At 34.9% G+C, this 18,049-nt stretch overlaps 1 protein-coding gene across 24 annotated transcripts in view; it reads left to right on the forward strand.

The window, feature by feature from the left end:
• The window catches only part of NRXN1 (neurexin 1), a 1,142,850-nt gene that overhangs the window by 995,573 nt on the left and 129,228 nt on the right, over positions 1 to 18,049 (forward strand). For 14 of the 24 annotated variants that reach the window (XM_086701118.1, XM_086701120.1, XM_086701123.1 and 11 more), the window contains 2 exons: positions 11,139 to 11,228; positions 12,641 to 12,960. In XM_086701118.1, coding sequence (XP_086557244.1) covers positions 11,139 to 11,228; positions 12,641 to 12,960 — 410 coding nt within the window. The remainder of the gene's footprint in view (positions 1 to 11,138; positions 11,229 to 12,640; positions 12,961 to 18,049) is intronic. The other 10 variants (XM_086701129.1, XM_086701130.1, XM_086701131.1 and 7 more) reach the window with 1 other exon arrangement.

An 18,049-nucleotide genomic window follows, 5' to 3' on the forward strand; every position in this document is an offset into this window, starting at 1 on the left:
GCATACTTAGGGGGACCCTGAGTGGCTCATTTAGCGTCTGACTTCAGCTCAGGTCATGATATCCCAGCTCAAAGGTTTGAGCCCCGCGTGAGGCTCTGTGCTGACTGCTCAGAGCCTGGAGCCTGCTTCACATTCTGTGTCTCCCTCTCTGTCTGCCCCTCCCCCTGCGTGTGATCTCTCTCTCTTTCTCTCTCTCTCTCAAAAACAAACAAATAATTAAACAAATAATTAAAAAAATTTAAGGCATACTTAGTTTAATTCAACGTAGCGGGGGGGGGGGAGGCGGGGAGCACAAAGAGAGAAATTTCTTAACCCAGTTAGATGTGAACTAAGCTTCTGATTTCTTCCTCAAAATAGTGTTGAACTCTACAGTAGACAGCCTATGGCCTTCATAGCAGTCTCTCAGGAAGATATTGTTTAAATGGATACAAAGGACTGCTGTGGTTTAACTGGATAGAAAAGGAGCTGGGGTATCATCGGAAACATTAGTCTTGAACAGACATTGCCCTACTTGAGCAGTCTGTGCTCTCTCCAGCTGTTTAAGTGGGCTGACTGATGAGGTACTTGGGTTGTGCCACCCTCTCTTTGTAGAGCAGTACATTAACATACTGCATTTAATTTATAGAAAATGATGCTTTGATTTTGTAAGGAAATGGTGGGAGCAAAATTGAAATATCTGTAAACATAGTATCAATATGAAAGTAAAATTTGAAAAAGATTATCCATAAAAAGATCATCCATAGGATGGAGACATCCTAACCCAAATATTTTCATTTTTTTTGCATATTGCCCTCTAATTCTTGCCAACTTTCATCATATTTTATTAGTGGTTTTAACATTGTGTGTATTACATTCTTCACATGGTAGAAATATTTGAACTATTTTCATTTGTATTTACAACTAGTTTGAGACTCAATATATTCTGCTAGAGAACATATTTATTAAAAATAGATTTAAAGCTGGGGCGCCTGGGTGGCTCAGTCGGTTAGGGATCTGACTTCGGCTCAAGGTCATGATCTTGCAGTCCGTGAGTTCAAGCCCCGCGTCGGGCTCTGTGCTGACTGCTCAGAGCCTGGAGCCTGTTCTGGATTCTGTGTCTCCCTCTCTCTCTGACCCTCCCCGTTCATGCTCTCTCTCTGTCTCAAAAATAAATAAATGTTAAAAAAAATTTTTTTAAATAGATTTAAAGGTGTATAGCTTTATGACATTGAAAAGAAAAATCAATCACCAACCTTTTGGGATTGATATCCCCACTACAACACATTTTTATCTAGCTATTATTTCAATAAAATGTAGACAGTGATATAGGTAAAATCCTTTGCGTTCTGTCACACCTTCTGCGTCTTTCTAGTCCATTGTCCTCTCTGAACTTCTGTGGAAACTACAGTTCAAATAGTGGTTAATTAGATACCTATGCCAATTTATCTATTATCCTGACCTTTCATTTAACTTTCCTCACTCTGCCCCTCATGACTCCCCAAAGTGGAAGCTCTTTAACAACAGGATCTATGTGATGGATTGATATATGCCTGACACAGTCAGTGCTTATGTATTGACTTCATTGAGTCAGATTGCTTTCCTAATGTTTACCTAAACTGTACTAATGAGGCAAGGCATTTAACTATTGGAACTAGAGAAGGAAGGTGAAGTCTTTTGTATACATGAGATATGTCTAGGAATGGTAAATGTGGGTACATGTATTGGGTTATTGATGAATGGCATTTAAGCACTGGGTCCTTCGAGATGTGTCAAGGGGAATCAGAGATAAGAGGTGAGCGGGGAAGAAAAAAGAAGGAAATATGAAGTCCAAGCAAAATTCACTTTAGCATGTTGCAGAGTCCCATCCCTCTTCCCACAAGCCAACAAAACACAGTGGTCTTCTCATTCATGACTAGGACCCTCTCTCCTTTTCCAACTTGTCTCTTGAGAGGGTAAACATCAAAAAAGCTGTGAACTTGGTGGATTGTTATGCCTGGGGCTGTTCTTATACGTAAGGGATTAAGATCAAGGATGCCTGGGGTATTTTATGTCTCAAGTGGCTTGCGTGGCAGGGCATCGTCATGAAAGGAAAATGAAATACTGCTTCTCACTGAAATCTCAACTTGTAGTAGATATTAGATTGCTTTATTTACCTGCTTCACTATCTTAATCTATAAAGTAGATTATATCCTCCTGATAAATCCTCAAGGATTTTGGAAGATTACTGATTTTGTGCACCCAAGAGGGCAATCTCATGCCAAACTTTACAAGGCAGAACCTTTATAAACAGGACCATGACATTTTCCATTATACAAGAGAGTGCCAAAAGGATTAAAAGGAAGATGTTGGACCTTTACCTCTCAGGCTGCTTGAGACTTTTTTTTTTTTAATTTATTTTTTTTTAATTTTTTTCTAACGTTTATTTATTTTTGAGACAGAGAGAGACAGAGCATGAACGGGGGAGGGGCAGAGAGAGAGGGAGACACAGAACCGGAAGCAGGCTCCAGGCTCTGAGCCATCAGCCCAGAGCCCGACGCGAGGCTCGAACTCGCGGACCGCGAGATCATGACCTGAGCTGAAGTCGGATGCTTAACCGACTGAGCCACCCAGGCGCCCCTAGACTTTTTTTTTTTTTTTAATAACTATTCTGAGGCACCTGGGTGGCTCAGTTGGCTAAGCATCTGACTTTGGCTCAGGCAGTCTTCTCACGGTTTGTGAGTTCGAGCCCCGCATCAGTCTCTCTGCTGTCAGCACAGAGCCCCCTTTGAATCCTGTCTCCCTCTCTCTCTGCCCCTCCCCCACTCACATGCTTGCTCTGTCTCTCGATCTCTAAGCATCTAAAAATGCTTAAAAATAAAAATAAAAAATAACTATTCCATGGAATAGCTTAGGAGTCAAATATACCTGGGTTCAAATGGTTCCTCCATCTATTTTGTATGACATAACACTAGTTACATCATCTATTTGAGCCTCATTTTTTTAAATCTGTAAAATAGGGGTGCCTGGGTAGCTCAGTCGGTTGAGCATCTGACTTTGGCTGAGATCATGATCTCACAGTTAATGGGTTTGAGCCCCGCATTGGGCTCTGGACCAAAAGCTCAGAGCCTGGAGTCTGCTTCACATTCTGTATCTTTCTCTCTGCCCCTACCCTGCTTGTGCTCTGTCTCCCTCTGACTCTCAAAAATGAATAAACATTTAAAAAAAATATAAAGTAAAAGATACATGTACTTAATATGAGGACTAAATGAGATAGCCTATATGAGTCAATAGCACAATGCACACATAAAACATAAAAGTCACTCAATGCATTATTATCCTATTTTCAGATAGTCTTGTATTTTCTCTTAACTCCTTTACCTACAGACCACTTTCATACTTAAAAAATGGGTTTTTAAAAATACATGAAACTTGGGGCGCCTGGTTGGCTCAGTTGGTTAAACGTTTGACTTTGGCTCAGGTCATGATCTCACAGTTCATGGATTAAACCCCATGTCTGGCTCTGTGCTGACAGCTCAGAGCCTGGAGCCTGCTTTCGATTTTGTGTCTCCCTCTCTTCTCTGCTTCTCCCCCACTCATGCTCTGTCTCTCTCTCAAAAATAAACATTAAAAAAATAATAAAATAAAATAAAAATACATAAACCTTAATTGTAGGCTTACTAGTTTGTTTAGTCCTATTGTCAGAAAAGAAGCACTTTTAAATGTTGGTGGTTATATGTTTGTAATTACATGGGGTCTTAAATGTCCAGATGACAATCTAAATCTATCACTATTTTATATTAGTCATGAATCTAGTCTGCTCTCATGTCTAGAAGATCTATAATTTCTACCACCTGATGTTGTGGAGATCCAATTCTGTGTCATTTTTACCTCAGTTAAAGGAAAGACATTTTCTTTGCAACCAATTGTTATATTTATTGATGGACTTTGGAAAATGTTGGTGGGGAGTCTACAATTCAATTAATTTTCAAGAAATCACCCACCTAAAATCACTCTAGAAAAAGATATTCTTGGAAATTATACATATTTCTGAAGATTCATTGAGTCTAAGACTATGTCTCTCCCATATGGTTCATTAGAGAATGGAGGTACTTGCAGAAATTTCTTCCTGATCAAATCAACTATCAGCTATCCCTACAATTAGAAACAAAGGATCCAAAGTTGGTATTAATTTCTCTGCCAATATATTTGCACCATAGTGGTCCCAACTTCAAGTTACATGCCATTGGCTTATGTTTAAGCACAAAACATTTCATGTAAGACACTTCCTTTGGCCTATTGTCAAAATCGTGATTGATGAAAGAGGAACAAGATTAGGGAGTCATTATATATATACCATCAGTGTACTAACAACCTTACTGATTTTTGGTTCTTGAATAACAAATACCATAGGGCTATGCAAGAGATACCCCTACTGGATTCATTTTCCATTGAGGAATCATTTATCAAGTTGTTACCTTGTGCTCAGCATGTGCTATGCACAAGGTATATAGCAGTGAACAGATGTACTGGATGTAACCTTTGCTTGCAAGGAATCTAAAATCTCGAATCAATTTCATCATGATTATAGATACTGCTACTAAGTGTTATAACAATGCATAATGGAAAGCTCTAAGCTAACTAGGTGGAGGGGGTGCACAGGGAATGCTTCCTTGAGAAACATCTAAGCTGATATTTACGGGAAAAATCAGTTGGCCAGACGTGTGTGTGTGTGTGTGTGTGTGTGTGTGTGTGTGTGTACATGTGTATTTATGATGGGAGTGGGTGAGTATGTTAGGATACACAGATACAGGAAGCTTGCAAAGCAGATAAAATGGCATCTTTAAAAAGAATTAGCTCTGCTAAAGGAATTGAAAGAAGTGCAGAGTGACTAGAATTCAAAGAATTAGAAATAAGTGGTTCAAGATGAAGCTGGAGGAGGCAGGAGACAAATTGATGCATATATTGTTATGCACATATCTTAATGATATAGCAAACAATGTAATACACAGACAACTATTTTCATTAGAATAGCTACATTCTTTCACAAGTGTGTTCCTCAAAGTATCTATGATGTTCAGAATCTACTTATTTGAAACATTACCAGCTAAGTTAGGTATTACTGTATTAGAATGGTTTGCAAAGCCATGATACATAAGGCATTTAGTTGGAAATTATGTGATAATGCTGCTTTTAAAACTGGAGTAATTTTACATAACTATGTTAAACGTTTACATTACTTTGTGTGTCTAGGCGTATCCAATAGCATGTTCTCAGTTAAGAACAAAAGGTCTAAAAACAAACTCCTATTCTTCTCTGGAAGTATATATAGCTTTTCAGAATGCTTTTGTGTTTCCTTTCCCAAAGTTCAAAACTCAGGAAAAAAAGAAGTCTTCAGAAGAAGCAAGTATCTTTGTTTTTACTTTCATATTACTTTGGACAAGTGTTGGGTTCATAGCATTGCTTTCTTTTTATTTTTTTTTTTTCCACAAGTATATTACTTTGTCATACTGAAACTGACACTTTTGTTTCTGAGGAGAAATTACACATCAGAGGTGAAGATTTATGAAAATGAGAGGAAAAAAACTATGTATTAGCAAAGTTCACATAGCTTTTCTCTACTGACCAGTAGTCATAAAAATATGATTACAATTTTATTTCTCTTTGTTCTTGGAGTCCCACAATGAAATTTAGCTACAAGTCAAGGATTTGAATTTTATTACTCCTTGCTGCTTACCTTGATTCTTTGAAATTAATTTTGTTTCCTTGAAGTCTGAGGGTTTATACAAAATTAATATTCTATAATATGACCAAGTATTATTGGTTAGATAAGAAAATGAAACTATCTGGGATTCAATCAAAATAAAGAATGTTGCCGTCTAAGTCTGAATGATCAGATTTTCCTTTTTATTCTTCACCCCTGGAACCTTGTTTGAAATATCCATTACATTTAGCACTTTATATCTAAATGGCCATTCCAAATAGAGCTTGCACCTAGACATTGTTTCTGGTGGTAGGAAGCCTACCTTTTGTCAAAAATACTGAATCCTGAAACTAATATAATGTTTGTATTAATTACAGTCCAATTAAACATTAGTTAATTAGAAAACACTGCATTCTTTTGCAAATCAAAGAAAAATAAACCTAAGTTTTACATATTATTTCATTGCTTGGAAATTACTTCATCAGAGAAATGAATGTCACTGGTGACATTTTCAGTGGAGGTCACCAACATATTTAACCGACATAAAATCCGCTGGAAGAAAAAAAAAATAAAAGGAAAACCTCATTCTACATTTAGAAGGTAGGGTGAAGTTAGGGTGAAGGAAGTATGTTTTAACTATTCGATGAGAAGTTCTGTTATCATAAACTAATTTATAGTCTCAATAGATTGCTCTGTTGATCTGTATGCTTTTTAAAAAGTTAATTCTTCTTGGACTCTTTAATGATTCCAAAATGAATAGGTCTTTTATAAGTGGGTCATTATTACTATATCATTACCTCTGATTTAGGAAACTTAAAGATGAAAATAGCTTCCCCCAAAGATTCTCTTTGACTTGACTGGAGTAGTCAGGTACATTCCACTGATTTTTAATCTCTCCTGTCATTATAAGCCTCTTCCTTTGACCATGCTCAGAGAGACAATGTAATGTTTCTACACATCTACATGTTTGGTATTAGATCCCAACCCTTTCCATAGGAAAGAACAGGTCATTGGAAAATATATTTATCTTTGACCTTTCCCAATCAAATTGGTTGTTTTATGTCCTTAAATACTACATGCAAAGTTTAGATGTATATCAAACTATGGCCAGGATTAAAAACGAACACAGTCATACCAAATTACAGATTGTTTTGCAAATAACATATCATTATGAATTTGTGAAGAAATAAAATGCATTTTGAGCAATTTCTCAAAATAATATACCTCAATAATGAGTTTTCATATGAAGCTTGTTAATGAAAATCATGAGATGCAGGCAAAATGTAGGCTTATTCCTGGTGGACCTAAATAATCTGAACTATTTCATACCAGTGGAACTCATCTGTCAGAAAGACATCATCACAATACTCTATTCAGATTTGTCTTTGGTTGATAGTGTATTAATATATAGTTTTGTCACGAGAAGTCATTAATCTTTTATTCTAGTAGAAGAACAAAGAATCTGGAAACTAAAGTAAACATATATTGAACACAGGGTGCCTGGGTGGCTCAGTTTTTCAAGCGTCCAACTTTGGTTCAGGTCATGATCTCACAGTTTGTGGGTTCGAGCCCCATGTTCTGAGCTGTCAGAACAGAGCCCGGAGGCTGTCTCAGATTCTGTGTCTCCCTCTCTGCTCCTCTCCCACTCATCCTCTGCCTCTCTCTCTCTCTCAAAATAAATAAACATTAAAAAAAATTATCTTTAAACCGTGTATTGAACTGAAATGAGTACCATCTGATTTCCCATCCATTACTTCAACAAAGACTAAAGTCTGTCATTTGATTTCAAAGTCAAATTTCTCTTAAAAAAAAAAAGTCTCTGAACTAGAAGGCATCTGACAGTCATAGTTGATGGGATTGTATGACCCTGTTCATGTGGCTACCTTTTTAAAAATTATCACATCTTTTTATACCTATTTATACCTGCCTACTCATTTTTCTCTTTGTTGTTGTTGTTAGTTGACCTTTGTTATTCATTGGAAATAATGGTGTTTTTATTGTTTTAGCTGACTCTCATCAAGGATCTTTAAAAGCTATTGTTGACTTAAATCATGTTATATCCAATAATAATAATTGCTCTGAGTGCCAAAGGTATGAGAGCAAATTGCATTTACCTGTGTATATATGCATTAATGTGTTTTTATGTGCTCTTTTTCTAAGTTATCAAAAAAGAATATACAAAGCTATTAGTTTTCTCCACCTGTCTTACTTAGGGCTTTTCTACTTCCCTTACTATAATAACTACGATTACTTATTTTGTGTCATGAAGCAGTTATTATTAAGCAAATAATGAACTGATTGTATAGATGTTCAAGTCAGTGACCATCATTAAAAGAAATAAAATTATAAATGAAATATGTGATATCTCATTTAGAAAGTCAAAGGGAAGCTCAGCTATGTGCGATTTATTCTCTGGGCAGAGTATTTCCTTTCTTTTTCTTGTGAATGTTGTTGGGCTCTAGGATGAGATAATGGTTCCATGGAAGCTGTGAGAATTGAAAAAAAAAGATTTCCTTCACCACCTCAATCTACAGATATTTCACAGGAAGTTATATGATAGGTATTGTGTTCCACCAAGAATACAACAATTAACACCACACACAATACCTGACCTGATGGAACTTCAGAGTTCAGAGGAAAATATTTATTGAATATGCAATTATAAGGTCAGTGCCTGTTTCCAAAGGGCATGTATCAGGTGCTAGGGAAACATGCAGTCAAGTGTCCTAATCTAACTTGATGACAGCTAGGAAACACCTCCTGAGGAAATAATGTTTCTATCAAGAAGATTCCATTAATGAGTCATGTTTGGCTAAGGAAAAATGGAAATGGGGTGAGAGTGAGGAAGAGTATTTCAAATAAAGGAAGCTACAAGTGCAAAAGCCTAGAGGAAAAAGGAGAGCCTTAGAAGAATTGAAAGAAATCTCATGAGGATGGAAAGAAGATGGCAAGGCAGTAGCAGTCACGAGATGAGGAACAGGAGGTAGTAAAGGACTAGATCATGGAAGTACTCATAAATATCATCAGGGGTTCGCGATTTTATACTAAAGGCAATGGTAAGGGTTATAATAGACAAATGAAATGCTTAGATTTCAGCTGACATGTGGAGAATGGGTGCAATTGATTGCAGGGATGATGCAGAGGGGTCTGTTAATATCCTGTAGTAGTAATTGGGCAAAAGGTGATTTGGAGCCTAAATTTGGGTGGTGTCTGAGGGAATAATGAATCATTTCTTATGATGGGAACACTCTGGCATGAAGAACAGCATAAGGAACCACCTAATTACAAAGTCATCAGGAGAATTATAACTGTGAATTGATATATGAGTGTTCGCAAAGAAGTTAATAGAGTAAAGGATATGTGTTTTTGAAAAAGTATTTCATGTTTGCCTATCAAATTATGGACATAAAAATGTGTTGATCACATAAATCACATATAAGCCAAAAACACATATTCATCATTCATCACACTGCCTTAAGATAACCAATATCATATTTTAGTGTATTTTACCAAATATACATGTATGTAAGCACACAGACGAGAACACAAATTGTACACTCTTTTATTTTTTTTTATTTTTATTTTTTTAAAAAAGTTTTTAATGTTTATTTTTGAGGGAGAGAGAGGGAGAGAGAGAAAGCACGAGCCGGGGAGGGGCAGAGAGAGAGGGAGTCACAGTATCGGAAGCAGACTCCAGGCTCTGAGCTGTCAGCACAGAGCCTGATCCAGGGCTCAAACCCACGGACCAAGATCATAACCTGAGCCAAAGTCAGACGCTAAACCAACTGAGCCACCCAGGCGCCCTAATTGTACACTCTTTTAAAACAAAGATAGGCTTGGAATTTAAGCTATTTGTATCCTTGTTTTTGTTGTTGTTGTTATTTTCTTTTTTTTTTCTAGATTATCAATATACTAAAAATATCCCATAGAATAAAATGTATTTTATAACTTTTTAAATGATTACATAATATAAAGAAATACATTTCAATGTTTTTATTAAACTATATTTTGGACCACTTTGATGTTTACATTCTTTTTTAAAAGTTGAGTATATTTGACACACAATGTTAACATAATTTCAGGTGTAAATTTTAAATTAAGTACTAATATTACATTTTAAATTAAGTACTAATACATGAAATATTTTAGTCAAATAGACATTCAAGGGACAAATTGATAAGATCTAAATGATAGTTCTTTTCTAGTTCTCTAAAAGCGTGTGACCAATATAATGGCGGGTTTATTATGGTAAGTATAGTATATAGTAAAAATAGTATAAGACGCACTTACAAATATTCTGAGAAAAATTTATATCTATTATTTTCTTGAGCAAAATGCTCCATTCCTTTCTTGTCAGCAGTACTACCTTTCAATGTTTGTTTCTCCTCTGAGTTTTCCTCTGAGCTTTTGCCAAGACATCTTAGCTCAAATTCCATGTTAGTTAATTTTCACAGAATAGAAAAACTTGCAGTATTCACAATTGAGCACTGAGATGGCAGCTTGGATTCTTCCTAGGTGCGTTATAGATCAAGAGTACATTCATCTATTTGCAAGCATTATTCAAGGTCAGTTTAAACTGTGCTTCTATCAGATAATGTTTTGTTCAAAGAAGCGAAGCTCCCATGTAGTTTGAATCTTTGAGTAGGAACCACTGTTTGTGGCTTGTATTTGTTCCTTACACTGTCATGCCTTTAGAATAGTTTAATAAAAGCAGATACTTGAGAATAAAAAAAAAAAAAAACATTTTTTTTTCAAATGTTATACACTTCAGCATGTTAAGCTTTAAGTGGAACTGAAGGACACTCAAATGAAGTCACTTTTGTCAAAGCCTTTTCCTATAATAACAAATTTGGATGATGCAAGATGTATTCCCTTGTGATGTCCAAGTGATTGATAAATCAATTTGTGTGGAATATACAAAAACTATTCAGACTTTGTGGTTTCCTTAAATGAGATGAATAAGAATTTCTATTTTCTGAATAGGACATAAAGTATTCTAGGCCTATTTTAGATTCATCAGTGTGCCAAAGATGGTATTAAGTTTGGTGTTCATAAATTTCTAATCTGGAATAAGAGGTTGAATGTATTTTGAAAACTTAAACCTGTTTCACCTGAACATGTTTAACTAGTTAATAAGAAACATCAAAAAGACAAAACCCTGAGATCAATGGTCATTTTTTGTAAAGCTATTATATGCTGTTTAAATTGGTTGTTCGGGTCTGTCTATAACATAAGTTCAATAACCTAGCTCAAATGCAGATTTCTAATTTTCAATTAACATAGGAATAATTTTGTTTGCTAAAATAAAATAAATGAATGAATGACAAGTCTGAAACATGAAATGTTCTAGGTAGAACTTTTTAAAATTCCAAATTTCAAAAAATCATGTGGCAACTGTATAGCTCAAGCTTTAAGTATTAACTTTTAACCTTTGACCTTACAGATTTTAACCAATGAAATGTCTCTTTAAACTTTAAAGGAAACAATGATAACGAGCGCCTGGCGATTGCTAGACAGCGAATTCCATATCGACTTGGTCGAGTAGTTGATGAATGGCTACTCGACAAAGGTAAAAAACATTGATTAAAACTTCAAATAAAAAAATAATTTGAACATAACCAAGTAGTACTTCATTGTAACACTAATAAACATAAAAAATAAATTTTCCGTAAAACTAAATTAAAAACAAATTTAAAACAGTAAAATGTAGATAGTAATATTTGCATACCTTGTATAATAATTTCTCTACATTTTTAGACGTACCAACTGTTTAATAATCTTACCCTGTTAACTTAAGGTTAAAGGGACTGTTAAATATAATCCACTAACTCAATCTATGAAGGTACTCACAGCAAGAATTAACCCAAAATGATAAATCATTCATAGATTATATTACATGTTCCAGCCTCTAAATTATTAACTAAAATATATGTAGTTCTGATATCTTTATTATGGTCCTGAAAAAAAAAAAAACAAAACAAAAAACAAAACCAAAACAAAAAAACTCTTGGTTTAAACTCTAGGCATCTTAAATAGTGGGCAATATGGATTGCCAGTCAAAATGAAGTCCCTTTAACGTTTGCAACCTTCTAAGAGCATTTGAGAACAAGCCCTAATTAAAACTGAACTTAAAGTTGTGTGCATGCTTTTTATGAGCAGAGAGCAATCTGCTAAAACCGGATACTCAATTTGATGATATTGGTACTGTTGCTGAGGATTGCTGTTTGATGGAAATGTGCCATGATTTCTCCATCGGTTTGTGTATCATTCCTGAAGCCGCTTTTTACATCTGAAGCTATTTTTTTTTTCATTTTGTTTTGTTTTAATAGACTTGCTGAAAGCCAATCAGAAAAATATTTTTGGATTTTTTTTTTTTTTTTTTTTGTCTCTGACATGCTTAGTGTAAACCATGCATTTCTTTTCAGTGTGATTGCCGGAAAAATAGAATAATTCAAATAACAATGGACTATATCTTCAAAAAATAAACATTTTCGAAGACTAGTGTATAGATACATGTGGCCATTACATGAACTATGAAATTTTTATCATAAATTTAAAATTAGATTTAGCTGCTTTAGTTTAGTTTATGCCAGTGTTATTTTTAGAATGACAAATACTTGAAACATTAGCTATCTCACATTTTTTTTTAATTTGACAATTTAGACTTAAGAGACCAACAGTATAAGATCTTGATGTAAAAGGGAAAAGGGATCCACTAAAAACTGATTTATAATATGTATCTTTGATTGGTCTTTTAGCAAAAACACTACATTTATGATAAGTTGAGAATTTACAAGTATTTGCCAATGATTATGCATTTCATGGACACTTCATTTATAAGCAATGAATTATGAGTCAAATGCCTCTCTTATAGTTTATTGCTCTCATTATCCACCCCATGAAAGATCTGTTTTATCATCCTTTGTAGAATGTAGAGTTCACAATCAACATTTTTGCATGTATGTAATATTATTTTTACAGGGCGTCAGCTCACAATCTTCAATAGCCAAGCAACCATAATAATTGGCGGGAAAGAGCAGGGCCAGCCCTTCCAGGGCCAGCTCTCTGGGCTTTACTACAATGGCTTGAAAGTTCTGAATATGGCAGCCGAAAATGATGCCAACATCGCCATAGTGGGAAATGTGAGACTTGTTGGTGAAGTGCCTTCCTCAATGACAACTGAGTCGACAGCCACTGCCATGCAGTCAGAGATGTCCACATCAATTATGGAGACCACCACAACCCTAGCTACTAGCACAGCCAGAAGAGGAAAGCCCCCTACAAAAGAACCCATTAGCCAGGTGAGTACGTGGATTTCATTCCTTTGTCTGGGAACTTTGGTTATGAAAGTAGGCTTTTCTGCATAGGTGTCTTTTCTAAAATGGGATTGTTTCTGACCTTGGGTGCTTTGGCTGTCTTTCAGTCTTGCTTAGCATAATGTACTCAGTTTGAATGTGAAATGTGTATAGGCTTTTAATCTGAGATTTGTCGATTTTTGTAAACTGCTTTGTGTTGGTTTGTTAGCTACTAGCTGGTAGTCTTGATTAATAACTTTGGTCTAGCCCAAGCTGAGGGGATTGTCTGCTAATTGCACAGGGTTTTCACTTTTTAAGTTAAATAAACAAGTAAATTAGTGAAGTACTTGAAGGGCCTTGTTTGTTCAGGCTCAGGACATCATCAAAATAAAATAAAGCAAATTTGAAGAGAAATCGCATACAAAACTTCTATTATATTTTAAAGTGTCAAAATTTTGAATTGATAGCCTTCTGGTTCTCATGATGAATAATAAGGCTACCCTTTCACTGTTGTTGACATGGTAAATTTTTATCCATCCCTTCAAGTTTCTTCTGACTGGTCTAAAAAATGAAATTGACATGAAGCAGATTCATAGGAGAAAAAAAACCCTTTAATTATTTGTACACAGTCTCAATAATAAAATTGAGACCCAAATAAATGACTAAGGCAGGCAGCTTTTATACTTTTTTAGCCAAAGGAACATAAACCTGTAAGAAATTTACAGGGCAAAAAAGAAACCCTTAAGTTTTGGAGCTTCAATTAGTAAGGAATTCTAAAGGGATTTGGATTGGGGTAATAATTTAGTAAAAGTAACAAGGTTTGTTTATATAGCCTTCTTAGCTCTGTATTCCCAATGTCTGGTGATATGGATGTCTCTTTACTTCCTGGTACAGACAGGACACCTTTCGTATGGAAGATTCATTTTCTGCTTTCTGAAGACAAAGGGGCATCCTAGTGTTCTTGCGCTGGGTGTTCCTTAGGTAACTCTAATTCAGAATAATCACTGTACCTGCCCTTGATCCCCACACTGTCTATGAGAAAAATGCACTGTTAGTTTATCTGAAGACAAAGACCCAAAATATGGTACTTAAAAACTGTCTTAGGCTTACATACTTTGTATTATATGTGGTTAGCTGCCCTTACCTAGAATCCACTTCAATGAACCTATGTCTCATGTCTAAAGTTTTTGAAAAATAGAGTTTTAAATGCTAAACGTTTACAACTTAATGCAATCAAGGTATACTTAGTGATTGCCTACTGTGCATCAGGCACTGGCATTACATCAGTGAAGACTAAGGAAGAGAAATCTACCTGCCTCAGAGAGTGCTGTAAGAATATTTCTAAAATGCTATTAAATGCTACTAGATCCCTACTGACATTTATAGTCTTTGTGTATATTCTGTTGTTATTTCTTTCAGAATTGTGTGTCTACTTGGCCTAAATTGTTTCCTTCTGTTTTGTTTTTAATAGCGAATGTGTGTCTCTTGTAGATGCCATATAAAGCTTTTCCAAATACATGATCCTAACTTGTATAGAAAACTTCATTCTAAAGAAACAAGAACGACAACAATTATTTTTACATTTCTTTTATTTCACGTGTTTGAGATACACCTAAGTGTCAAATTTGGAAAGAGAGTAGAAGAAAGTGAATTCTGTTCATATCAGCACGCTGTCTACTAATTAACATATGTTTACCGGGGAAAGAAGAAAATAGATTCTGATTTTTACTTTCAGTAGAAGGAGCAAGAAGAACAGGATAGAAAGAGAGAAAATATATTAGGAGAAGAGAGATAATAAAAGCTTTATAAATTCTGTAAATTCATAAAGGTAGTATTGCACATTATGTGCCAATATGCACTTTCTCTCTGTCTGTCTCGTCTCTCTCTCTCTCTCCTTTTATTTTTTATTTGCATTTGACCACAAAGTACAATGAGTTGTCACACAGGGTATTCATCAATATATATTTATTGATCATTCTCCATGTGCCATACACTGTCCTAGGCACTAGGGGGGACATGAACAACAATGAACAGAAACCCCTGTCCTTAGGGAATATCCATTTCAGTAAGAATGTGTGCTCACATTATAATCTTTCTGTTGATTTTCTCTATCTTGTTTAGGTTTGTAAGATTGTTAATAATAACACTTATTGCCTTGAATAAAGACTTACGACTTTAGAACTTTACACAGATTTATACATATCCAGCAGCTCCATTTGTTATGCTTTACTGATGCTTCATTAATGATTTGTTATTGTGATTGTTGGTTTATGATTTATTTAATAATAAGCAAATTATTGGGGCACCTAAGTGGCTCAGTTAAGCATCCACCTCTTGACTTCAGCTTGGGTCATGATCTCACAGATTTGACAGCCTGGAGCCTGCTTCAGATTCTCTCTGCATCTCTCCTCCTCTCTGTCCCTCCCCCGCTCATGTGTACACACACTCTCACTCTCAAAATAAATAAATAAACATTAAAAAAAAAAAACCCAAGAAACAAGTTAGTAAGGTGAATTTGATATAGGAAAATGAAATACAATGCGACCTTTAGACTGTTTCTTTTATATAAAGTAATTCATAAGAGGACATTCTAGGATAACCAGAGTTGGAAAAAAGTATCAGAGATTTTTCTTTGTAGTCTTATTTCATCATTAAAGAAATTACTGATGCCTGAATTCCTAGGTAAACTCGATGTATCCCAAAATAAGAAAAGACTTACCAGCCTTTTCTAAAATGTATTTTATCAATTAGTGACTAGTTTTTATTAAGAAATTCTGTTTTTTAAGAAAACATGTAAAATAGCTATTGCATTTGCAAGCTAAATACCTAGAAATAGGGAAATAAAAAGTTATGCATTTTATAGTATTAATTAATGTAAAAGGAAAACACTTAACTACCCATTAATTTCCAATGAAATGTTTCTTTTATTATAAACTATTACATGTTTAAAGACAGCAGTGGTTTATAGAAGTAAATGATCTAATCAATTAGTGATTATTTGGTTCATTTGAGGAGGTATTGACTTAAAAGATTACTAGGTTCATTAAAAAATAGATATTTTAAATCTTTAGATTTTTAGCAGACCAATAACTGCAATTAAATAATTTAGATTAATATGTTACAAATATTCAATTTTGCAGCAGTGTTTTTAGGTTGTACCAATAGGTTTTAAAATTAGCTTTTATAATGATACCTATGTGATTTCAGGTAATAAGGTGTGCATATGGGGAAAAAAAACTACTAAGGAAGAAAGGAAATGATATACTGTTAAGTAACACAGTAATTTGTTGCAAATTTTCTTTACCTCATAATTGATTTTTCAATTGCCTTTCAATTAAGAAGAGATTACTGTTATATGTAGAATTTAAACTGTTCACTAGAATTGTCAAAGCCCTAGAAGTTTAAATAATAAGAGAGTGATTTATAATGCTAATTCCTGGACTATAACCTTTGACTCATTTTTGTAAATTGGATGAAGCATCTTCCTTTAGATCCTGTCCATAGTGGCCATATCTGCCTGCTTTTATCAACTGCCTTACTAAATTGTGTACCAAGAAGGGTCATTTTATTTTTCAAAAGCCATACCAGACTGTTTTCTCAATCAAAGTATATTTTCTTCAGTGATAACACTGAGCCACTTAAGCTACAATGGCAATGTACCTTGGGGTGATTGCATGTTTTAGAACTATGGAAACAGATTTTTGGTCAAGAAAAATTAAATTGGATTCACTTCAAATAGATGAGATGAGGTTTATTCAGCCATCCTGCAGGGCAAGTAGTAGGGAAGAAATGTATTTTCATTTTTTACAGAGTCAGAGAATTTTTATAAAATAGTACTCATCAAAATGTCATCCAATAGGATCCTGTTTACTTTCCTGCTTAGAAGTAAATATGCTTTTAAAAAAAGTTTTTCCTCTGAGTGATGATCAAATTTGAAACTGATGTTTACTTTAGAAAGACATGATTCATATCATGAAATAATGAGGACATTTACCAACCCTTTTTGATTAAGTGGCATTTTAAAAAAATGTGAATATAATAATAGTACTTTTTTATGTGCACTACATAAAGTTCACAAAATTAATATCTAAATGTTTCTGTAAGTCCTGCTTATCTTAAAAAAAAAAGGTGGGTGATGGGCACTGAGGAGGGCACCTGTTGGGAGGACCACTGGGTGTTGTATGGAAACCAATTTGACAATAAATTTCATATTAAAAAAATAATAATAAAGACGCTTTCTATAAGGCTACTCTCAGAAAGCAAATATTTGCAAATAATTGCTAGTAAAATTTCTCAGGATGCTGGGAGCTTCTTGGGATTAGGACAAGGATTGTCATGCAAGATTTTTGGCTTCTAAGTGTTTCCTTTTCTGAATAATGTGGCAATGTCTTAAGACGTATATGTAGCTTTATGTAAACGAGTAAAAGTAAGCCAGCATGCAAAGGGCAATATTCGTTCCCTTTGAATGCAGTCCATAAAGAAAAGAACGTGAAACTGCTATTCATTTTGAGATCAAAATTGTGACATTTATTCTGTTCTAATCTTTGTATCACATTTTGCAGTCTATTCGTTCTTTTCTTCAAGACTATTTTACAAGCTGTATACACACTGTAGTGAATATGGATCCATAGAAATGCCTTTTACTTAGAGGGGATATAGGAGAACGGAAGGAACACGGCAAATCATGAGACCTGGATTCCACTTTCAACACAACCACCTACCTTGCTGTGTAGCTTGGGCAGGTTGGTTACCATGGCTACACACTGGCTTTACTACCTCTCTAAGTAGATTAACTAAGAATCTCTTGAATTGTATTCAGCTCTAAAATTTCAGTGATACTAGTGATGATACTCTTAATTGCTCTTCTTTTAAAAAAAAATTTAATGTTTGTTTATTTTTGAGACAGAGAGAGACAGAGCATGAACAGGGGAGGGGCAGAGAGAGAGGGAGACACAGAATCCAAAGCAGGCTCCAGCCTCTGAGCTGTCAGCCGAGAGCCTGACGCAGGGCTCGAACCCATGGACTGGGAGATCATGACTTGAGCTGAAGTTGGACGGTCAACCGACTGAGCCACCCAGGCACCCCTTAATTACGC

This window comes from Puma concolor, chromosome A3 (assembly GCF_028749965.1).
Source record: "Puma concolor isolate L17-30 chromosome A3, mPumCon1.1.hap2, whole genome shotgun sequence".
NCBI lineage: Eukaryota > Metazoa > Chordata > Mammalia > Carnivora > Felidae > Puma > Puma concolor.